The sequence below is a fragment of the Rhinatrema bivittatum genome, chromosome 3 (genome assembly GCF_901001135.1).
Source record: "Rhinatrema bivittatum chromosome 3, aRhiBiv1.1, whole genome shotgun sequence".
Taxonomy (NCBI): Eukaryota; Metazoa; Chordata; class Amphibia; order Gymnophiona; family Rhinatrematidae; genus Rhinatrema; species Rhinatrema bivittatum.
Genome location: NC_042617.1, coordinates 5187809 through 5212236, shown reverse-complemented (window position 1 = coordinate 5212236; position 24428 = coordinate 5187809). Strand labels below are relative to the sequence as shown.

General features: G+C 46.5%; 2 protein-coding genes across 4 annotated transcripts in view; one reads left to right on the top strand and one right to left on the bottom strand.

The window, feature by feature from the left end:
* Positions 1 to 15034, bottom strand: part of XPO5 (exportin 5) — a 404361-nt gene extending 389327 nt beyond the window's left edge. For both annotated transcript variants that reach the window (XM_029592834.1, XM_029592835.1), the window contains exons 1-2: positions 14786 to 15034; positions 14470 to 14591 (exon numbers count right to left, since the gene is read on the bottom strand). In XM_029592834.1, coding sequence (XP_029448694.1) covers positions 14470 to 14591; positions 14786 to 14890 — 227 coding nt within the window. In that variant the 5' untranslated portion in view covers positions 14891 to 15034. The remainder of the gene's footprint in view (positions 1 to 14469; positions 14592 to 14785) is intronic.
* Positions 15035 to 15182: 148 nt separating this feature from the next.
* Positions 15183 to 24428, top strand: part of POLH (DNA polymerase eta) — a 218479-nt gene continuing 209233 nt past the window's right edge. For both annotated transcript variants that reach the window (XM_029592831.1, XM_029592833.1), the window contains exon 1: positions 15183 to 15311. The gene's annotated coding sequence lies outside the window, so the exon portion shown is untranslated. The remainder of the gene's footprint in view (positions 15312 to 24428) is intronic.

Below are 24428 nucleotides of genomic sequence, written 5' to 3'. Positions count from 1 at the left end.
ACACTTTTTTATACCGACCTTCATAGTAATAACCATATCGGATCGGTTTACATAGAACAAGGGAATAACAAGAGCAATAAATAAAGTAAATACCAATAGAGGAGAATAAGGCAAAGTTACATTTAACAAGGAGTAAAAAACTTGGAAGCTTAAATAGCTGGAAGAAAGGTAAAGGTAAGTAATTGTAGCATAATTCAAAAAGAATATGGGTTAAAGCTTAAGGTGCTTTAACCTGGGAGTGCCTGAGTGCAATCTGGTCAGTGTAGCTTCTACTGCCATCCTCTTGGAAGGGTCGTGGCAGGGGGATTCCACAAACATGTCTGGAGGGAGGTGGTGGAAATCCAGGTAATATCCCTCTCAAATGATGGATAGGACCCACTTGTCTGAAGTTCTCGACCCATCTTTGATAGAATAGGGCAAGTCTGCCCCCTATGGCTTCTTCCTTTGGATGGGTCGGCTGATTTCCATTGTGGGGTGCGGCTGGTGCCTGGGCCTGAGCTGGCTCCCCTTTTGTTGTGCTTGTTCCGAAAGGACTGGCTTCGGCCTGCGAGGCAGGCCACTCGATATGTGCTTCTATATGGGTTGAAGCACTGTGATCCTCTGCCCCTGGAGGTTCGTGGGAAGGATCGCTGGTTTCTCTTATTCCTGTCCTCCGGTAGCTGCAGCAGTGGGGACTCACACCATTTGTTTGCTAGTTTCTCTAGTTTGCTTCTGAACAGTAGTGTTCCCTTGAAAGGCATCCTTGTGAGTCTCGTTTTGGAGGATGTGTCAGCCGACCAGTTTCTGAGCCAGAGTTGTCTTCTGGCTGCCACAGCGGATGACCCTCCTCTAGCTGCGGTGCACACCAGATCAGAAGCGGCGTCCACAAGGAATAATACTGCTATTTCCAGGGCCTCCCCAGGAGTGTTGTTCCTGGTCTGTGATAAGCAGGCGCGTGTCACCACGGCACAGCAGGCCGCGATCTGTAAAGACCTAGCGGAGACCTCAAAGGACTGTTTGAGGATAGATTCCAGACATCGGTCTTGAGCATCCTTGAGTGCTGCTCCTCCCTCCACCGGAATAGTAGTGCACTTCGAGACCGCGCAGACCATGGCATCCACTCTGACATGCCAGGAGATCTTTGGCGGCTGGGTCCAGAGGGTACATGGCTGCCAGAGCTTGCCCCCCTTTGAACGTAGTTTCCGGGGCATCCCATTCCAGGTCAATTAGTTGCTGGACGGCTTGTAATAGTGGGAAATATTGGGAGGTCTGACGGAGTCCCTCTAATAGGGGGTTCATCTTAGGTTCCCCTGAGGCACTTGTGCCCGGGATATCAAGCTCTTTTTTTTTTTTTTTTTTTGAATGTAAAGTTTATTAAACAGTATTAACATCCACAGAACCATAGCAACTGTGCATACAGACATTATTAGGTAAAAAACAAATACATGTACAATTATACGTCTTTTATGAATATGAAAGTTACCAATAACAGCATACCAAATGCCACTGAAATGCAATCCACTACTCATTGAGGGAAAAAGCTAGGACATTAGGGAGAAAGGCAGGGACCATGAGCATATAGCGCCACCAAAGTCCGCGCTCGCTATAAGAATGATAATGTATGGAACTAGAACAAATAAACAATTGTCATATGTTACCGCAACTGAGTCGGGATGTCTGATGTGTCCAGGATTGGTACAATAACAGATCTGAAAAGGTAGCAAAGGTACCAGCTATATAATACCAAATAGCAAGAATCTTCAGGGAAAGGCAGGCTAGCTAGCAAGTGTGAGCATATCGCGCCTCCAAGTAAGGTATGGCTGCCATATCCGCTGAAACGGCAATTGCTGCTTCCGCTTTTGAGCCGTTATCTTGGACAGGGAACACATTGCATCAAGTTTCTGATAAAGAACTTCCTTATCTGGTACCCGTACCTGGTTCCAAGCAGCCGCCAAAGTACAGCGTGCCGCTATACAAAAATGATTAATCAACTTACTCTCAGCCGGGGAACCATCCACGGATGCATTGAGTAAGCCCTGTGTGGGAGTTAAAGCTACCTCTTTGTGCAGAGTGAGGAGAATCACCGCCATGACATCTTTCCATAGTCTCTGTACGTGTATACACTCCCACCACAGATGGAGAAATGTGCCCTCCATGCCACACCCTTTCCAACACTGAGCGTCCAATCTTAGGCCCGCTTTATGTAGTCTAGAGGGAGTAAGATGCCATCTAAGTAGCACTTTATATCCATTTTCAGTAAGAGAGGACGCAATAGAACTACGCTTAGTATTTAAGAAAATCTGGTCCCACTCCTCATCAGTCAGTTCCCGCCCCAACTCAGACTCCCACTTATGAGTGTAGGCCGGTTTCCCCGGTAAGGATCCCTGCAGCAACAAATATACCTTTGACAATCCCCCCTTTATGCGGTCCGCCAGGTCACACCAGCCCTCAAATTGGGATTTACCCTTCTGAAGTTCCACCATAACTCGTTCATGAATCAGGAAATGTCGTATTTGATAATAATAATAAAGATGTGAGGAGGGTATAGAGTATGTCTCCTGAAGTTGTGAAAAGGACAACACATTATCAGGAGTACAAATTTGACCCATAGTGGCAATCCCCTGCAGCTTCCAATATTGAGCATACGTCGAGTCCCATCCCGGAGAGAAACGAGTATGGTGATATATGTGAGTGTGAAAAAAATATCGCCGGTTTCCTATAATCAAATGCTTCCATTTGTCCCAACACTGAAGAGTCGTATGTAGAGTAGAGGTTAGAAGTCCCCCGATTTTTAATGTCGATCTAGGTTGCCAGAGGAGAGCTGGGAGGGGTGTAGATCCCAATATAGTTTGTTCAATGACCGCCCAGCTAGGTTGCTCATTTTTTCTATACCAAGAGAGTATACAACTAATTTGGGCGGCAGCATAGTACCATTGTAAATTTGGAACCCCCATCCCACCCCTCAATTTGTGTCGGTATAAGGTCGCTCACGCTACTCGAGGAGGCCTCCTCTTCCAGAGCAATGCAAAGAAACGTCTCTGCCATTTTTTCAATAATGCTGTCGGTATTGGGATTGGTAGCGATTGAAACAGGTAATTGAATTTGGGTAATACTGACATCTTTAAAATTGCTATGCGACCCGTCCAGGTAACAGGGAGATTATCCCAGATATCTAAATCTCGGAACACTTTGGCCACCAATGGGACATAATTCAATCTAAATAGATCAGTTAATTTAGGCCCTATAAAGATGCCTAAGTATTTTATCTTTGCGCCCGCCCATTTAAAGGGAAACTGTGGTTTCAATGAAGAGACCTGGTCTGGAGGTAAAGAAACATTCAGGACCTCTGATTTGTCAAGGTTCAAGCGAAAGCCGGACACGGAACTGAACTCCATAAGCTGGGTGACCACTCCCGGAAGGGACTGTGCCGGATTGGATAGTGTAAATAAAATGTCGTCCGCGAAAAGCGACAACTTATAGTCCGACTCTCCCACTCGGACTCCCATAATTGTACTCATTTCCCGAATTTTAGTGGCAAAAGGTTCCAAAAACAACGCAAATAATAGGGGAGATAAGGGACAGCCCTGTCTAGTTCCCCGCTCAATTGGTAAAGGAGCAGAGTATACTCCATTGACTTTCACCCTAGCCCGTGGCCGGTCATATAATTTAAGAAGCCAATTAAGAAATTTGGGGCCAAAATTCATTTTTTCCAAGGTTTTAAACAAAAATTGCCAATGGACCATGTCGAATGCTTTTTCAGCATCGACCGCCAGCAAGATCGCCGGGATCTCAGTCCGTGTCACTTGCCAAATAAGGTCCATAATTTTCCTCACATTATCTGCTGCTTTTCTCCCTGGAATAAATCCGGCCTGATCCGGGTGTACCAATTTGTTCATAACTGAATTAAGACGAGTTGCTAGAATTTTCGCGAGTATTTTCAGGTCTATGTTTATCAGGGAAATTGGGCGGTATGACCCACACTCTGTTGGGTCTCTCCCGGGTTTGGCCAGTATGGTTATACCTGCTACGTTTGCTTCAGGAGGTAAAACTGCCTCCCCCTGCAAGTCATTAAAAGCTGCCTCTAAGAGGGGGGTAATCTGAGTGACAAACTTTTTGTAAAATGACCCCGTATACCCATCCAACCCAGGAGCTTTATGCGGTTTAAGATCTTTAATAGCATGCATTATTTCCATGGGGGTAACAAGGCTCTCAAATCGCAGCCTTTCAAGTTCAGAAAGTTTTGGGAGATCAATGGCCGCAAGATAAGTATCAATACTAGCCTCAGTAATTTGGTTATCCGCCGAGTATAGGGAACCATAAAACTGTTGAAACCTATGTTGAATAGCCTCAGCAGAGTCCATCATGGAACCATCGGACGCTTTGATCCGTGTAATTTGGCTCTGGGCCACTTGGCGCTTTAATTGTCGAGCTAAAAGGCGTCCCGCCTTATTGCCCCATTCAAAATGTTCCTGTCGTGCAAGCTGTAGTTGATGTGCTATATCCCCGGCTCGAAGTAGGCCTAAAGCGTTGCGAGCACGTTGAAGTGTAACATATACCTTAGAGGACAAAGTAGCTTTATGTTGTTTCTCTAATCGGGAGATGTCAGACAATAATACCTCAATTTGTGTGTTTTTTACCCGCTTCTGATAAGAAGCTTGTGAAATTAGTCTACCTCTCAATACCACTTTTAAACAGTCCCACAATATTGGCGAGGAATGGGTTTGTGTGGTATTAAATTCCTGATAATCCGCAATAGCTTCCTGTAACGTTTGGCAAAAAGACTCATCATCTAGCAGTGTGTCATTCAGGCGCCAAAAGCGGAGACCAGCCTTCTTAATGCTGAGATTCACAGTTAAGCCTATAGGGGCATGATCTGACCACGTGATGGAGCCTATAGTGGGACCTATAATCTGTAAACTCAATGCCCTATCCACTAAAAAATAGTCTATACGGGAATAGGTATTATGCGAATGTGAGTAGAAAGTGTAATCCCTCACGTTAACATTGCGGTGTCTCCAAATGTCCAGCAGGTCTCTATCCCGAACAAACTTTCGGAGAGACTTGCGATCATTTGAGGTGCTCCCTCCCCCACCTGCTGAGTTGTCGATATGAGGTTGTAAAGTAAGGTTAAAGTCGCCCCCTATGATCAAATTCTCAGGGGCTATACGATCTAACACATCTCCTAGCTGATCTAGAAAAGTATGCTGGTTTGTGTTAGGAGCATAAATATTGAGGAAAGTATAGAGAGTCGCCTCCACTAACAATTGTATGATCACATAACGCCCCAAAGGGTCAGCTATCATGCGTGTAACAGTGCCCTGAATGTCTTTATGTAGTAATATACTCACACCCGTATACTTCGCTTGTTTAGAGGCCGCTGCATGAAACTGTTGTGGGTATTGGGCCCAAGCTAATAAATGTTCATACCGCTTCCTAAGGTGCGTCTCCTGAAGAAACAGTATATCAGCCCCAACGCGCTGTATATCATTGCGGAAAATCCGCCTCTTTTGGGGACTATTTAACCCTTTAACGTTTAAAGACCATAAGGTGAGTTTCGCCATAAGAAGAATACAAAAAGCGTTCTCGCGCAGCTAGCGCTCCCATATAGCCTACAGCCTGAAAGACCCCATGCACCTTGAAACTATCGCTCTCCCCCCAAATGCCTGGATAGAATAAAACAGTAGAATTATACTGTGGATAAAGAAATGAGGTAACAGTAAATCCCAAAAGTTCTGTAAACACAGGTAACTGAAACTGTGTGGTATTGCCCATTCCCATCCCCCCTTTCTCCTGCCCCCCCCCTGCCACACCCTCACCCCTCCCTTCCAGAACCCTGTGCTCTCCACAGACCCGTGCTCGATGCACCCCTGTGTAGGCTATGGAGGACGTAATCACCCGCAGAGCCCCCCCCTACCCACCCCCGAACCCCAGTTGTTACGAATCATACCTGCATATAGAAAAAATAACCAACAGTTAAACTAACAATAAACCTGACAAACAAGTGCTGGAAACTTAGTCCTGATAGATGTGACAGTCCTGCGTCCCGATCCAGGAAACCTTGAAATATGGAGATCCCTTCAGCTGCAGGATACCTTTCATCCTTTCCCCTTGTCCTGGTCGGAGGCAGTATCTCCTGAGTGTCTCCGCAGTCGTTTGCCTCCATTTCTCACCCGCTGCCATCGAGGATTTTCCATCATAGAAGGAGGTACCTTCTTTGCTGGGGTGATATGCTGCACTTGATGTCCCGCTGCTTTCAAAAGTGCCACCGCTCCATCCACAGTCTCAGTTTTTGTCGTGGCGCCGTCGATGGTAATCGCTATGCCAAAAGGAAATAGCCAGCGATAACGGATACCTGCTTTGCGCATCACCGCTGTGGCCTCCTTAAATTCCATCCTTTTTTTAAGAGTCATTGGTGATAAATCAGCATATATTTGTATGTTGTTATTCTCCCATGCCCACGAGGGCCGTTTTCTGGCAATTTGATAAATGCCATCTTTAGTTGTATATTTAGTAAAGCAGACTATAATGTCTCTAGGTTTACCGGGTATTTTGGGGCCCAAAGAGCGATGAGCTCGGTCCAGCTCAATGGTAGCCGCTGGTGTTACATCAGACCCGCCGCCATTTTGAAGTTGTAAGAAGGAGCAGAATCTTTGAATAGCAGCCCCACAATCAGTATATTTCTCATCTTCTGGAATGCCTCGAAAACGTAAGTTGTGGCGTCTCCCGCGGTTGTCCAGGTCCTCCAATTTTGCATTCAAAGCTGTATAATCAGCATGCGTTTGGTCCGAGGTTGTTTGCAGCGTTTTGAGCCGGATAGCATGCTCCTCCAGCCTCACATCACAGTCATCCGTTCGCCTCCCGATCTCCGCCATCTCCTCCCGAATTTCATCCATAGCATTGAGCAGGTCCCGTTTGTGTTCTTTAATTTCACGACGCAGATCCCCAAACCAGCGTCTGAATTCATCTCGAGTACGGAGATCGGAGGGTGCGTCTCCGAGTGCCCCCTGCTCCTGCTCTCCATCAAGATGGCGCCTGCCCAAGTCCGGGGCGTCAAGATTTCCACAAGGCCCACCGGTATCGTCCGTGTCAGCAGTATAAGCAAATTGTTTCAAATCGGGCCCCTTTTTTTTCTGTGCCATCCTCGATGCCAGATACAACGATCGCTGCTATATTAAATCGGGTTCGTCAGGTTTAGAGCTGCCAAAATGCAGGTAGAAGGCTCGGGATGGGCGGGAGCTCAAAGTTATGCGGCCATCTTGCTCTGCGGCGAGAGCGCCCCCCCGATATCAAGCTCTTTTAAGCTGTGTGTGACTAGGTCTGGAAGCTCGTCCTTGGTGAAGAAGCGTCTCATGGTTCGGTGGGGCTCTGTCCCCGGAGGGAGTTCCCCTTTCTCCAGGGATTCTGAATCTTCATCAGAGTTGTCCGTGCCCTGAAGGTGGGGCTTCTAGGCAGTGGGATCACTTTCCTGGGCATATAGGGTCCCGGGACGTTGAGGTCCTCTGGTGGAGCTTGTGGCCGTATTATAGGAGGCCCTGGTTGCATGTGGACGCAGGTATGCAGACCATTGAAGAATTCCAACCAGGAGATAGATGCTGGGTCTAGACTAAGGGGCGCCGTGTCCCTGGGGAGCCCGCTGTGCAATGCTAGGTCCGGCATACTGTTCGAGAGGCTGCAAACCGGTACCGGCTGGGGAGGGCAATGAGTTGGATCCTCTAGGGCCTCTTCACACTGTATACACAGGGCCGTGACCTCCTCATGCTGTGAAGCTCTAATGTGGCATGCTGGGCAAAGGCCCTTATCCTTGAGTTTCTTTTCCGCTGGTGCCATGGCTTGTGCGCGTAAAACACAGATGTGCGCTCCGGTGCGAAGTTGTGCGCGTAGGTTTGGTGCACGCTCAGGGAGATGTGCGCGCTGTTGTGCGCCCGGCACAGTAAGCGCGTGGCTATGAGCGTCGCTTGTGCGAACAGTACTTGGGTGCGCAACATTGTGCGCACGGCTCGCCTCTGTGCGCATGGATCGGAACGGCGGACACGGCGGCGAACAGATCAAAATGGTGATGGCGACCACGCGGACAATATGGCGACCACCTTTGAGGGTCTCCCCATGGGAGGACCCTTGCATCTGACCGGGGTCTAGCCCTGCTAGGGCAGATCAACCCGGTGGCACTGGTTCCGGCTGGTGACCTGTGCGAGTCTTCTAGCTTCGGGGACCAGAGACTTTTAATTAGATTTCTACCTTACCTTGTCTCGGTGCTTCCCGGTCTCGTTTCGGGCGGTCTCCTGCTGCGGGGGAGCGGGAGAATACCTTCACCGCCTCGCTCGTGGTTGCACCCGCTGCCTCTTAGCCTCACCCGATGTCGGGGGCTAGGTCCCTGCTGAGGATCGGCCGCCGGACCGAGGCTTACCTCCGAGGGATTGCGGAAATCACTTCAGGAATTCTTAACTGGGAGAGGGACCCAATGGGTGTCACCGCAGGAGAGCGGGGCTCGTCTCTAGAGGTAAGATTTCTTCTTGTTTTGGTTTTCTTTAGTAAAATTACTCTTAACGCTGTGCGAGCATGCATAGAGTCCCTAACTGCTATGGAGATGGAAAATACTGAAGAGCTGCACTTCCTGCAGGGGTATATGTACTAGGGCTGACGTCAGATTGAAATCTGATCCGTCTCCAACTGCTATCAGGAGTACACTATACCCATTGGTCCTGAGTCCATCTGCTACACGCTAGGAAATAACCAATTTTCCTTTCCTGTTCATTCTCAGATCAATCTAGACTTCAAGGATGTACCTAAACTCCCCTAACCAGGGTGGGACCTCAAGAGGCACACTCGTAAAACACTCTTACCAAAGACTGTGGAATCCGGAGCCCTGACATCCAAGCAGTAAGATCTGACGAAAGCGTGCAATGACTTCCAAATAGCCACCCTGCAAACCTCCTGCAGAGACACACCTGTTGGGATTCGACCCAAGAGGTCACCTGAGAACACATCAAATGAGCCTTTAAATCCCCAGGCATAGGTTGACCCTTACAAAAATAAGCCATGCCAATACCTTCTTCTAGTCAACATGCAAGCGTAGCTTTTGAAGCTTTTCAGCGTTTCTTTGGAGCAATGCGAGGCACAAAAAGGTGATCTGTTCTCTGAAAATCATGAGTAACTTTAAGATACCTCAATAATGCCAACCTTACATCCAAGACATGAAGCTCTTTCATGTGTGGTGCAGAAAAATCCAAATCTGGATAAAACGGAAGTTCCACAGTTTGACCAAGATGGAACACCGAAACAGCTTTTGGCAAAAAGGAAGGAACCGTGCGTAATGATATCCCAGACTCTAGCACCGTGCACAAAAGAACCTCAATATGACAAAGCTTGAAGCTCCGAGATTCTCCTGGCTGAACAAATAGCCACCAGAAAAACTACCTTCAGAGTTAAGTTTTCATGGTAGCCCTCTGCAGTGGCTCAAACGAAGCCTCACACATACCTCTAAACACCAGATCACGGCTCCAAAAGACAGATTTTTCTTATCAGCGGATGCAAAGTCTGTTCTCCTCAAAGAAAACATCACATCTGGATGCATGAGCAGAGGATATCCCTGAGAAGTTAGTCAGCCACTCTAAATGGTGTTCTACTCAAAGAATAAAATCCTGGACCTCCTGAGTCACTGCTTAACTCGATTCCTCCCTGTTGGTTGATGTAGCTAATGTAGCTGTATTGTCCGACATAGCCCGCATAGGACTGTTGCATAACCGTGGCAGAACCCGCATGGGATAGTCGTATAACAGTCGCAGAAAGGCAAACACAAAGAACACCACTCTCATCTCTAACCAAACGACAGATCATGATGCCACCCTTCTTCAACCATCGGCCATGCGCCGACTGATCCCAACATACTGACCCCCCCCAGCCAGAAAGGCTGGCATCAGTGGTGACTACCACCCTATCCGGAACCTCAAATTCCACACTACGGTCCAGATTAGCACGAATAAGCCACCATGAAAGACGGTCTCTGCCCTCCCCTTCAAGAGGAAGGGGAAGATGAAACTCCTCTGATAACAGATTCCACCGAGAGCGAACAGCTCTCTGAAGAGGTTGCATAGGTACAATACCCAGAGCACCAGCTCCATCATCAATGCCAGAAAGCCCAGGTCCTGTAAATAGTCTCAGACCCTAGGCATCGAAAGCCCCAACAGGAGGCGAATCTGACCCTGTACCATAGCATTGAAACACTGTTCCTTTCCATGCATCAAACCGAGCCCCCAGATTCTGCAGAGAGGGAATGAGGTAGCTCTTCACCAGATTTACAATCCAGCCCAGAGACCTTAACCACAGCAGTACCTGTGGTTAAGGTCTCTGGGCTGGCCTTTACTCAAACAAGCAAGTCATCCAGATACGGACACACCAAAACACCTCGTCTCCGTAGGGCCGCCGCCACCCACACCATCACTTTGGTGAACGTATGCGGAGCCATTGCCAACCTGAAATGAACGGCCCAAAACTGAAAATGTTTCCCTAGAATCATGACCTTAAAAAAAACAAACAGCTGGTGCTCTGGACTGATGGCCACGTGCAGATACGCCTGGGTCAAGTTCAGAGACGCCAAGAACTCTCCTTTGCATACCGTTGCTATGACTAACCGCACAGTCTTCATTTCAAAACGAGAAACCTTGAGGGCCACATTTATCTGCTTTAAATCCAAAACCAGCCTTTTTTTTTTTTGGTACCACGAAATAAATGGAATACCTTTACTGTTATTTGCTCCTATGGAGGAACCGGCATTATAGCCCCCAGATGCCACAAGCAATCCTTCATCTCCCAATCAACTAGCCGCTTGGCATGGCGGGGGTAACACAAAGGGAAACCACATAAGCCTGTCATATTGGCTGAGCAAATTCTAATGTGTAGCCATTTTTTTATTTTTATAACACTTAGGAACCACTGGTCCATAGTAATTTGGCCCACTTCTTGCAAAAGAGTGCTAAACGCCCTCAGACAGCCATAACTGAAGAGTGGTTTGTCCCCACTTCATTACGAGGACTTTGTACCTCCAGTGCTTGAAGCAGGTTATGACTCGGGATGGCTCTAGTCCATCCTGAGAGGACTTTTCCCAATACTGGGTCCTGCCTGAATTTTGCCTCCGAGACCCCAAAGAATCTGTAGTCCGACGAAAACTCATCGTCTTCCGGAAGTTTATGAACTTAGGACTTTCTTAGATGCTTCATTACATGTTCCAAGTCCTCTCCGAACCAAAGCTTGCCATTAAATGAAAAGGCACTCAGCTGAGATTCGGAGCAAACATCTGCCAAACAGTTCTGTAACCACAGTAATATCCTGGCTGACACCGCAGACATAAACTTACAAGATGTCCTGATCAGGTCTAATAGGGCAGTTTTCCCCAACCCTGTCCTGGGGGCCCACCAGCCAGTCGGGTTTTCAAGATATCCACAATGAATATGCATAAGAGAAAATTTGCATGCACTGCCTCCATAACATGCAAATTTTCTCTCATGCATATTCATTGTGGATATCTTGAAAACCCAACTGGCTGGTGGGCCCCCAGGACAGGGTTGGGGACCACTGATATAGAGCATCTGCCCCCATAAGCCACAGCCACTGCTACGTGCTCAGCCTGTATTGCCGATGCCAAGGATATAGCCTGCAGCTCCTGGCGCAGGAATGTGTTCTGTATAAAACTGCTGCCAATCACAGCCCTTACGCCCAGGACCGAGACCCCTCAAAGATCTTCACGAGATGAACCTTCAGCTTGCTATCGTTTACATCTCTTAACGCGTCCAACCCCACTGCCGGAATGGTTACCACAGACACTGAAGCGACGACTCTAGGCAGTGACAAAAGCTCCAGCCTTTAAATTGAATTCAGGGGTAGTCTATTCCCAAACTATCAACTTCTTCACCGAATTCTGAAAGGGAAAGGCCTTTGCCAGACCCCACAATCCGTCCAATACTGGATCCGCCTCCAGGTCAGACTCCTCACAAGAAACCTTGATGCCAAGATTCTTAAGTACAAGCAGAATTAAGGCCCAGACTAAATATCTGTAAATCAGAATGTTACCCAGAGCCCCAAGCTGGCACTAAATAACAACCTGTCCTCAAATAGAAAGGCTGCCCCTTTGAGATACAGATCAGAGCTCCTTCAAGCAACTGCACTGTCAAAACAATGGGCAAAGTGCATCTCAGGGCAAAAACCACATCCACCATATCCAACAGGGTAGAATGTAGCAGTCCTGCCCCTTTGAACGAGAGAGAAGAGCCACAAACTCCTACTGGAATCATCAGACCACTCTGTCAGGGTATTCACACCGAAGAGGGAACCAAGCACTCTCCAGAGCAGGGCGCACAGTAAGAATGTCATAATAACCAGGAACAAAACCAGCAGAAGAAGGGTCCCTCAAATCCAGCACCCTAAATCACTGAAAAGTAGAATTCACTTTGGGATCAACCTGCTGCACCATGATCCACTCTCCGTCCTCCCAAGCGGAGGAAGATCCTTATGGTTTGCCAAGAGCCTGAGACATTAAAATGGCTGTCGGCTCACTTCCCTCTTGACATAACCAGGAGAGACTTGAGAAAGAAAACTGCCACCTGCCAGCCTATGGTGGGTGGCTGAGTGGGGAACCCTCTGCAGGGAACCATCTTCCTCCTGCAGGTTATAACCAGAGGCACTTTACTTGCCCCACAGACCCTGCCTTCCCTGCTTCTATTGGGCATGATTATTATGGTGGGAACCTGTCTTGGCCCTGTGGAACTCCTCCTCCCACTCTCCGTGGGAGTGCTGTCCCTTTAGCCATGACAATGAGAGGAATATTCCGTAACCAGGCCCCTAGCTTCGTTTCCCATAGACGTGTGCTAACAGCACTCGCTTGCCATGATGCCGCTGGCCTCCTTTCTCTGCACCAAAGACAGAGCCCAGTGACGCTGCCCAGTGACGCTGCAATTAAAACTGCCTGTGCTGAGCGTGAATGATTGTCATGGCACCATGAGACTCCTCTTCCTGCCTTCAGAAGTGCGAACAGCAGTGCAAATTCACTTTGCCTGCGTCAAGGTCTGTTCTCCCTGCCATAAGTGGACTTCTCCGCCTGCTCTCAGCAGGATCAAACAACATGGTGATAGAAAATTCATTTGAGTGAAGCAGTGCATCAGGATGCCAATGAACTCTGCTTCCTGCCCCCTGCAGGAGTGAGTACAATGCCCCCCCCCCTTTTTTTTTTAAATAATTTGTTTGCACCGAGCGAGCCCACTCACCAGAACGCCATTGGACCCTTAATACCTACAACTCAGCAGAAACACTTATCCCAGCATTATACACTGAACAAATGATTCAACTGCCAACGATTAGGTTCTCCTGCATTCAGCCACATAGCCATCAGTTGCAATCTCCACCTCCCCACAGCAAACACACCAGCTACAAACCAACTACTGGGCTTCTGCCACTCATCTTCTGTTTTTCTTTTTTATAAAAGAAAACAAAAAGACTTCCCTGTCAGTAGTCTCCTCTTCAGGATGCACCATGGGAAGCACAGAGACATGAGGGATCTGGCACCACAGAATTTCAGTGCTCTCTCAGGACAGAAGCACACCAAGGGTCAGCAACCCCGTTTGCCTGCCTCAACCAGGAGGACGACCCCACCAGTACCTAAAAACTGCTTGGGAGGCTCTTCCAAACTTCTGTCTTTTCCTTGATTTTATTTATTTTTAATATACTCCAGACTGCAAGTTTTACAACTCTACCATCTGCTTGAGACAGAGAAATACTGAAGGACTGCAGGTGGCACACTAGGTTATGTGGCAGTGTCAGTGAAACTTTTTCTGTCTCCTGGCAGAGAGGCAAAACCCAGGAATCTGGACTGATCTGGGAATGAAGCGGAAGAGTGATTATTTGGAGTTCTAGGCACATCAGACATCACAAACAGAAAGCAAAGCAATCAACTGTTTTCTAATGAAAAGGATAAAAAGCCCAAAAGGCCAAGAACTGAAAGGGCATTTTCAGTGGGAATTTAGAAAGAATGAAAAGACTAGAGATTAGGCACATGAACATAAGATTTGCCATTCTGGGTCAGACCAAAGATCCATCAGGCCCCCTATCCTGTTTCCAACAGTGACCAATCCAGGACACAAGTACCTGGCAGGACCCCCATGGTTACTTAGCAGGTCAATCGTGAGGGTGAGGAAACGAACTTTATCATTCAAGAATCTACCAGCAAAAATTAAACAAGGTTTTTTTTTAATCTGATGACTAAGAACGCCAGATGAAAGCATTTTCTATTAAACTAGGTAGCAGGGAGAGAACTTGGCTTTCACACGGCCATACAGAGTCAGTGGCAGAGTGACGTCCTGAACTCAGGTGTCAGCTTTACTCCCGGATGCTGACCCCGTGCTCTGAGCACTAACAGTGGGCAGGCAGGCAGGCAGGCAGTGTGACCCCCCCCCGCCCCCGCCGCTCTGCTGCGACCCTAGCAATTCATCACAGCACCCCACTCACTTCACAACGTGTTCCAGGATCTGGAGCCCAAAGTGCCTGACGATAGCGGTCTGCGTTTTCTCTGCTAGTTTCAGGCCACAGGGAACGCAGATTGGGCACTTCTCCTTAAACTCTTCACAAAACTGAAAGGAAGGAAAAATGAGACATCAGCACTGCTGGGTGCTCCTCGCCCTCCATAGAGATCAGAGCCCTCCAATATAGTTCAGTTCAGCGGAGCCGGAGCCGCCCCATCCCACTCCTCTCTCCGCATTTCTCTGAGCCCCCAATCCATGCCCCAAAACTACACCGACCCCCGCCGCTTCTCGCGCGCTCTTACCTTGAGGGCCTCCAAACGGTAACGCTGAGAGGAGCCGGGGTCCATCATCACCGTCACCGCCTTCACCAGCTGCTCACACAGGGTGCCCACCTGCTCGTCCGACATCTTCTGTGGCCTGGAAGCAGCGCCCGCCGAAAGAAGCAAAGAACAACGGCCAGAGGCGACGGCTCCACACGCGAACCGCTTTGCCGTAAGACCCGCACTGCGCCTGCTCACGCCGCGCCGTCTCCGCCCGAGCTCCTCGCTGCGCCTGCGCACGCCGCTCGCCAAAGCCGGGCTCTGCTCGCTCTCTGCGCCTGCGCACGCCGCTCGCCAAAGCCGGGCTCTGCTCGCTCTCTGCGCCTGCGCACGCCGCTCGCCAAAGCCGGGCTCTGCTCGCCCTCTGCGCCTGCGCACGCTGGCCCGTAAGGCAGTCTCTCGCCCTCTCTCTCTCTCTCTCTCTGCGCCTGCGTGATGGCGTTGCCGCGCATTTTGCTCTTTCTGCGGCGGGGGTTAGGAAGCTTCGGCGCTGTGAGGCGGGTGTGAGGTGAGAGGAGCACTGTGGCAGATCCAGGAGGCTGAGGCACTTAAGTAGCGTTTCTCCCCTGCGGGTGACCGAGCGGAAGATGTATTAGGCTTAGATATGTGGGGTGTATTGTGGATTAGCTATGTTTCGAGGATGCCTGTGAAACAATGTTTTGTTCTTATGCCTTTGCTGTAATCTGTTTAGTAAGGCAGGCCTTTCAGAAGCGGAGAATACATGATTTTAAGTAAATGAAGGAGAGGGTGGGCCGGCCCCCGGTGTGTGGGGGGGAGCCGGTTACTGGGCAGAGAGGAAAGTGTAGCGGGTATAGTGAAAGAAAGAAGGCCAGAAATAGCATTGTAAGAGAAGAGACGGGAAGTAATCTGTGGAGACATGAGAGGGAAAAAAGCTAAACCAATACTTCAGTTCATTTTTCACTAAAAAGAAGAATTGGAGGGCTGCTGCTTAGCAGAGGTACATATGGGAGAGCGGTAGATAGGAGCTTATTTACAGAGGAGAGTGTGTGAAACTTTTTCAATTTATCTTAATCATTTGATTTATATTCCACTTTTTAGGCACGTTAAAGTAAACTACATGCAAGTGCAGTAGGTATTTCCCTACCCCCAGGGGGCTTCAGGTGAAGTGACTTGCCCAAAGTCACAAAGAGTGCCAGTAGCATTTGAGCCCCAACTTTCCTGGTTCATAAGCCACTGTTCTAACTACCAGGCTACCCATCCACTGCCGTGGGACAGTGTTAGATACCACCCAGGATGCTAAGCAAGTTCAGAGAGGATTTGGAAGATCTGCTGAAGGACCAGTTCAGTCTTGTATAGCAGCGACGTCGGGATTCCATCATTAACCATAACTATATAGAATGGGACAGAACTCCACTTCTCCAAACACACTCCCTGTCCACACATACCTGCCTAATGGGTGTTGAGCAGAATTGGGATCTAATGGGGGTTGAGCAGAATTGGGATGCTTCCCTTTACTACTCACCTTATTCAAATTCTGGTGTCATGTTAGTAACACTGACAGAAACTCCTACTACTATTATGCCGGTATATAAAAATCTGAAAAAAAAAAAATCTGAAATAAATATTATCACTTCGTGAAATGCATAGAATCCTGGAAAAAACATACTTGGCGCCTATGTAGCAAATTTGTCTTATCAACCTGACACATACCGAGAACACCTATCAGCCTATGAAAAAGCAGCAATACAATTATTGCAACTTGCCCTAGAACACCAGTAAACCTCCTATTGGCAGGTGCAAATGAAAAACAGAGCAAGCTTGAATGTTACACATCCATACACAAAAAATACATGCTAGCAGAATACCTCACTTCAGTCACAAGTGCAAAAAACAGACCAAATACAAAATAAGAACTCGCAGACTAGAAATAGATGCACGCAAAAACTGAACTGAAAACCCCAAGAATCCAGGGTCTGTGAGTCTGCATGCAGTGCAACACTGGGGAAACAGAAACGGAAATGCATTTCCTCCCGTGCTATGCAAAATGCAATTTCCTAGCATGTATCCAGAGGGACTCAGGACCAATGGGTTATGCTCCCCTGCCAGCAGATGGAGACAGAGTCAGATTTCAAAGCCCTCCTACGGTGACCTCAGCCCTTCAGAATCTCTCCGTCTCCAGCAGATGATGGATGTACCCATCTGTTTCAAACACTCCAGTTTTTATATACTACCATGTGACTTGGAAACTATCAATCAAAATACTAAATAAGTCATCTCAGATCAACGATAACCAATCAAGTTCTTCCTTCAAGCCATTAGGGGCTTGAAGGAATACTGCTCTCGGTAATTCAATTGCAATGGATAATTACCGCTGCAAATAGTGTATTCAATTTGTTCAATAATAGTCCAGTGTAATTGACTAAAAGTATATTTAAGCAATGAGACACATTAGGAGCCGTTGTCATTGTGGTATTTTTTTCGGGACCAATGTTGAACAATCGGACTTTTATTGCCCGACTGATGTGTCACACATATACCTTAGGGCAGGGTCATATTAGTACATAGATTACATTCTTAGACTCACAATTGGTGCTAGATCTTTTCTTAACCCTATATTCCATAACAGGATCAATCTACACATATTGCAATGATCACACGTACAATGATTTCCAAGAGTCTTAACTGGATTAGAACTCAAATACTATTTGGTCCCGAATTTTTGGTCCTTTGGCTATTAATGGAGGCTCTTTAAACATGTCATGGAGCGCTAAAACATTTCAATGCTTTCTTATCGATGTTGCTATGGCCGATGTTGACGTGCTTTATTGTAAAACACACACTAACTGATGATTATCTTTTTTGGGTTTGTATTTTAATAATTCATTACGATCAGAGTGCTTTGCTCTCTTATAAGCTCATATATAATATCTTATCTATGGTACCCCCTATTAAGAAATCTATCAGCAAGTAATTTAGCTTATATATCAAATAATTCTATCGTAGAACATATGCGACTTATTTAAAAGAATTAGCTCACCGGCAATCTCTTTTTAAAAAAAAGTGGCATGATGGCTCTGATAAACGTAACAAATTATTTATATCTGTGGGTTTACGGTTAACAGTTGTCACAATATTATGATTCTGAATGCTCGCCACCACGTCCAAATATGTAATTGAAGTGTAATCCCATTGACATGCAAATTGTGTTTATCCAAAGAGTTTAAACATGTGATAAATCTCTGTAAATCATTCTCTGATGCAGTCCATAACATAAATATATTATTTATGTATTGATACCATTGTGAAATATATTTGTTGTGCCAGTCGGTTGCAGATGACTGCGACCTCTGTTGCTCACCTCCTTTTTTCCTGCATCAGTAATTCTCAGACAATTGGCGACCTCTGCATGCCGCTCTCCATAGCATTCCTGGGACGGGGTGGGCAATCCCGTCCGCCATCTTATTTATTTATTTATTTATTTAAATGATTTATATACCGGAGGTTCCTGTATAATATACATATCACCCCGGTTCACAAGGAACAGTAACTGTCGCTACATTTAGCGGTTTACATAGAACAGAATAAGAATAAAACAGGAGTTTTTACATTGAACAAAATAAAGTAAACAAGTTTTTTACATTGCACAAATTAATCTTGAATTGGGGATACCTAAGACACGCGCTCGCCAGGCCCCATCTTATACACATCATGGCGGGAACCTCGGGGGTGTCCCCTCCACATGATGTCATCTGCCTGCGTGAATTTGAGCCAGCTGGTCTGAGCTACTTATGAGTTAGCAAGGACTTCCTTCCTGCTGAATTCCACTCTTTTGGAGACACTTTACTTCGCTATGCTGAACTCATTCCTGACCCAGAGACTCGAACGCTTTAGGTTCCCGCTCCTTGGGGGCCTTGTCACTTTCTAGCTATCCGTTCCTAGGAGGGCCTTCCTGCCTGGAGTCTCTCTTCATCTACTCTGGGCTTTGTATGGTTCAGCCTTGTGCCTTCGTTGCCTTCAGCTGACGGAACATCTGGTGTACCCTGTGCCTCGGGCCACTACCATGTTCGCCTCAGCAACCTTCCTTGCACACTTCAGAGTGAGTACCATCTGCTATTCATACTCCGGGGGAATTCTGCACCACTGCGGAATGCAGAATTTGCGCAGAATTTGGCAATTCTGCGCAGAAAATAGCAGAGGAGACCCTGGCGTGCCCAAATGGAGCACGTCCCACGGCAAGTGCTCCGTTCACGGTGAAGATGAAGGCTGGCGCACCATTCGCAGCACATGGGGGGGCGTTCCCTTCTCGCCGTGAACGGCATGCCGGGCCTTCAACTCTGCCGCGAATGGAGCACATCTCGTGGCATGCCAGTGACAGAGAATGTATGTCGGGGATGGGAGGGTGAGAGAGAGCAGGAGGGTGTGAGAGAGCAAGGGGGGGATGCCGATGAGAGAGAATGTGTGTGTGAGAGAGGAGGGATGGGGAGGGTGAGAGAGAACAGGAGAGGTGTGGGTGGGGGGGATGCAGAGAGAGGGAGCCTATATGAGGGGAAGGGGATGCCGGTGAGAGAATGTTGTGTGAGAGGAGAGGGGGTGTGGGGGGGGATGCTTGGTTGGAAAGAGGGAGAATGGGGGGGATGCTTGAGTGGGTTTCAGAGAGGAAGCCTATATGAGGGGAGGGTGACAGAGTAGGAGGATGTGAGAGAGGGTGGGTGGGGGGATGCTTTAGTGTGGGTTTCAGAGAGAGGGAGTCTATATGAGGAGATTGTGAAGGAGTGTGTATGTGTGTGAGAGATTGGGAGCTCATGTGTATGAAAAAGGGATGGTGTGTATGTGAGGTGCTAGCCTGTGTGAAGGGATTGTGTATGTGTGAGAGAGAACCTGTGTGAAGGGCTGCGTGAGAGAGAGAGACATAGGTAGCTTGTGTGAGAGAGAAAGGGAGCTTGTGTGGTGTGTATGCAAGAGAGAGGGCCCTATATGAGGGGATGTGTGTGTGCGAGAGAGTGAGGGAGCCTGTATGAGGGTGTGTGTATGTGGAAAGGACACTTACAGTGAATTTCTAGGGAAATTCTGCTCAAAATATTTAAAATTCTGCAACTTTAGGTAATTACATTTTAAATTATTACAGAAAAAAGTTATTACTTAAAGATTGTCATGTAAATTGTGTTATTTTGACCAATATAAAGTTTGCAGAATTTTGCAGAATTTTCAGTTTTTGTGCACAGAATTCCCCCAGGAGTATATTCAGCTCGGCTGACTTCCTGCTCTACTCTCAACATTTTCCTATGATTCTCGGCGTACCCCACGCTGCGGGCCATTACCGGATCAATACAGAGAAGTTCCATCGAAGGAGGGATTCCCCGGCATACCCCACTCCACAGACCACTACTGGGGATATCATCATTGAGCTACCCATTCCTCTGGACTGTGCCTCTCTCTTCTCGCTTGGTGGGTTTTCCTACATTCCAGTACAATAGTCTCTTTGCTGTTGTGTCCATCTCAGCTGAGGCCACGCCTATCATGGTGAGTCCCCCACAGGGCTCCTCCCTGTGGGTGGAGTCAGCTCTCACCCTGATCCAGTGTCTACAAACATACCAGATTATAACAATATTGCCACCAATCAGAGGGATGCACTTATTTTTGTTCAAAATTAGCCACATACAAGTTTGCTACCTAAGGTACTAGTGAAGGTTGGGATTGATGGTAAAACCTGTCCTTTAAAAGAAGAAAAAAATTGTTGAACAATACTAACTGAGCTAAAGTCACCAAAAAAGTTGTAGATTTTGTGATGGGAACCCTGATGATTTTGTCAGATACCACTCAATCACATTTATAGCTTCTTGTTGGGGAATCTGTATATAAAGACTGAATGTTCATTGTAATTAACAATGTGGGATGATCTTTCAATTCTATCTTCTCTAAATTATTTAAAAAATGTATAATATCTTTGAGATATGATGAAGTTTTAATTATCAGAGGTTGAAGAAATTTGGCTACAAAAATTTCTGGTGGTTCTAACACCGACCCTTTTAAAGACACTATAGGTCTAGTTAGCAATGTGTGAAGATTCTTATGTATTTTGGTCACCGGATAAATTGTAGGTGTCCTTGGATATTCTGTTAGTAAAAGATTTTTCTCCTTAACAGTGAGAGAGGTTGCTGATTCTGTGTTGAATATGGAGGCAAAGAACACACTTGAGGCAGCTTTCATCGCAGGCAGCAAAAGGGCTGGAGCACACTTTGGCGCTCTCCTTTATTGTACATTCATACAAAGGCAGATGATGTGTCATTACATGATTGGCTACTTTCCCCATAGCAACAGACGAGTCCCTACACTATTGGCTTTGGCTCAGGGGGTGTGCACGGATCATTTCATTGGCTGCTGAAATCTATACCTCCTGACTTTGTCCTGCCTCTGACTAGGGAACACCCAGCCCCTCTTTCAGGCTAACAGGATTAATTATAAGCCAGAGAAATACATGAAGTCAGGTATCCTCTCCTTGGCAGAGACTTAAGCACAAGTGATGCTTTTATTCAGGCAAAGGTCAGGGAGAAGGGAAGTTAATGTTTAACCTTGATGAAATGGCTTGCTGGCAAGCGCATATTTCCCACATCTCACCCTTTCTGTTTTTGTTTAGGTAGCTCAATAAAGCTTTAGACCCTTACTGAAATCTGTTATGTCTTGGTATGGGCTGGAAATAGGGGAAGGGGGATTATGGACAGAAGAAAGCTGATTCGACGTGGTGTGCCAGCTGCCGATGAGCTCCTGAATCTCCATATCACCCAGAGCTGGTGCAGCGTGGTATGCCAACGCTGCAGGGCTCATGATTCCCTATTAGGCATCTTACAAGACATCTTTGTATCCGGGCTGAGAGCAAGGTTTCAATATGGATATGAGGGTTGGGTATGCACTGAATACAGCATCACAGGCAGATAATTAAGACAATTACAGTAATTATAATAGAAATCACCCTTTTGAGACCAGAAATATCAGGGAGCCAGGACCATAGCCAGTCCCATGGAGAAGTAGGTATTCTGTCTGAAAGTGGTGCATCAGCATTCATGGTTTCTATCTGCTCTATGGTATGTGTGAGGTTTGCTTTATAGTCTGATATGTACACACAGCAATGAGATCCAATTATTTTTTTATTTAACTTCTTTTACTATACCGACACTCAAGACCAGGTCTTATCGTACCGGTTTACATTAAAACATGGGGAAACCAATTAACGTATAAGTAGAAATGAGAAGTTACATTAAAACAGGGAGAGTAATAACATGGATGTCGGAAGATAGGACAGAATTAAACAATAACAGAAATAATAACAACAACAATAATAATAACAACAACAACATAATTATAATAATAATAACAATTAATGCACAAACACCACCCTTAGATGCTAAAATGGTGTCTAAGGTATAGCTGTTCTGTAATGCTACTTCTCTAATCTGAGAGACTTCTGTTGTGAGTAGTTTTAATGCATGGACTGTCTGATTAAATATGGCAGTCGTCCAGTTAGCTAGGATGTGTAAGTCTCTGTAATTCATAGCTGTCCCCATTGGGGGAAACAGGCTTCTAGCTACCTGAGTTTCTGTAAACTTTTCTATGGGATTATTTATCGCCTCCCTTTTGTTACGGAGCCTTGCTTTGGGTAAATTTTTGACTGCATAGTATGAGGGGAGGATGTAGCCTAAAGTGCATCTGTCTCTCCATCTGGGGGGAATGTGCATATATGCTCTACGCCTACATAACATCCATATGTTTCCTAACAGATTAGTGGACATGTCATTGGTTATCATTTGGGCTATATAACTACAAAAGGTAAATCCTTCATCCCCTCTATACTTTCTGTACTTGCTTGGGTCTCCCACTGCACATCCTGAAATCTGCCAATTGCATACATATGTGGTATAATTATGCAAGTGTTCAGTGATTAATACAAAAGTTCAGTTACAATATGGATATTTCCCACCTGAATTCCCTTCCCATCCCCTGTATCATAGTCCCAACAAAGAGCGGCAGTCTCTTGAATACAGCTACCAATGTGTAGTATGGTATTATTAACTGGAGAGTTAATGAAAACACCTCTCTGTAAAGGATAATTAGTCCATACTGTAAGGTTAAATGGTACAGCATGCATCAGTCATTCTCCGCGGGCTTGGGTTGGCATGTGTGCGCAGATCCAACAGTCTGTTCGATTCAACAGGTGTGAAAAGTTCTGTCAGAGGCCTTGTTCTGAAATCGCCATAGCTGGAGAAATAAGGCAAAGGAGGAGGATGCAGAACACAATTGTTAATGAGTTGGCATTCAGGCAAGAAAAGGCGGCTAATAAGTTCTCTGGAGTTTTCTCAAGGCCTTGCTGTTCTAAGAGTTGTGCAGATTGGTTGGATAGGGCCTTGATCTGTCCCCAGGTCATGTGGTGCTGCTTTTTGCAAGGAGACCGGTCTCTGTCCTTCTGAGGGCTGTGGAGACTCATGGAGAAGTTGGGGATCGGGTCCTGTAGACCTGGACACCTTTCCATCTTTCCACGGCTTGATTCCTGTGGAAGCAAGCAGAGAAACATATCCTCGTTCCTATGTTAAGGGAACGGGACCGTATCAGACATTAAATATTCTATACAAAACTGATGGCTGTGGGTGACTAACCCTAGTCCCATAATGATTACTCATGGCTGTGGTCTTAAATTTGATATGTTTGGATGATTTAAAGTGATTTAAAACAATACTTTGTTCTTGTTCAGCCAGTCCTTCTTAGGGGGAAGTCCAGGGGCAATTATCCCTCCTTTTTGTTTTTGTTTTCAAGAGCTCTTAAGGGTATGATTGGCTCTCTCCACAATGGCTTGCCCTGTGGTGTTGTAGGGGATGCCAAATAAGTATTTAATGTTCAATTATTGACGAAATTCATGCAAAGGAATGGCTGCAGTAAATATTTATTTATTTATTTATTTAACAACTTTTAATATACCGACGTTCGTGAGGCACATCACGCCGGTTTACAAGTAACTCAGTTAAAGGAGGCAATTACAATGAACAGGGGGCCTGGGGATGGGAGCAGGCCAGAAAGGGGGGGGGGGGGGGTATGGGAGACAGGAAGAAGAGAGGGAAAGATAGGTAGCATGAGTGAGAGTATAAAAAACAACCGTTAACATAAGAAATAAAAGGAACTTATTTACAGAAAAAGGAATATTTACATTAGTGACAATTAGCATAGGATTGATTATATCGGACTAAATTGAACAATTTTGTAAAATTGTAGGAAGATAAAAGGGGAAGGGCGGGCAAAGAGAGGCGGAAGGGAAAGCCTTGGGAGGGGGGGAAAAGCCTAAGGAGGGGGGAAACAAGGCCTAAGGAGGGGGAAAAAAGGGAAAAAAAGGAGAAGCCTTAGGAGGGGGGGGAAAAAGGGCGGGTGGGGTGGGGGGGATGGAGGCTGGGAATCTGAGTGGGGGGGGGGGGGGGGGGATTAAGTGGGAAAGTATAGGTTTGGTTGGTTTCGGGGTAGATTATGTGGAAATGTTTAGGTTTGGTTGGTTTCCGGGTAGGCCTTTCTGAAAATAGAGCCATTATCAGTTTTCCGAACAGAGGGTAACCCCATTATCAAGAAAGTTTTTATGCAGTGATCAATTTTCATTCAGTAAAATAGCAATAAGTGTAAATTAATCATTTAA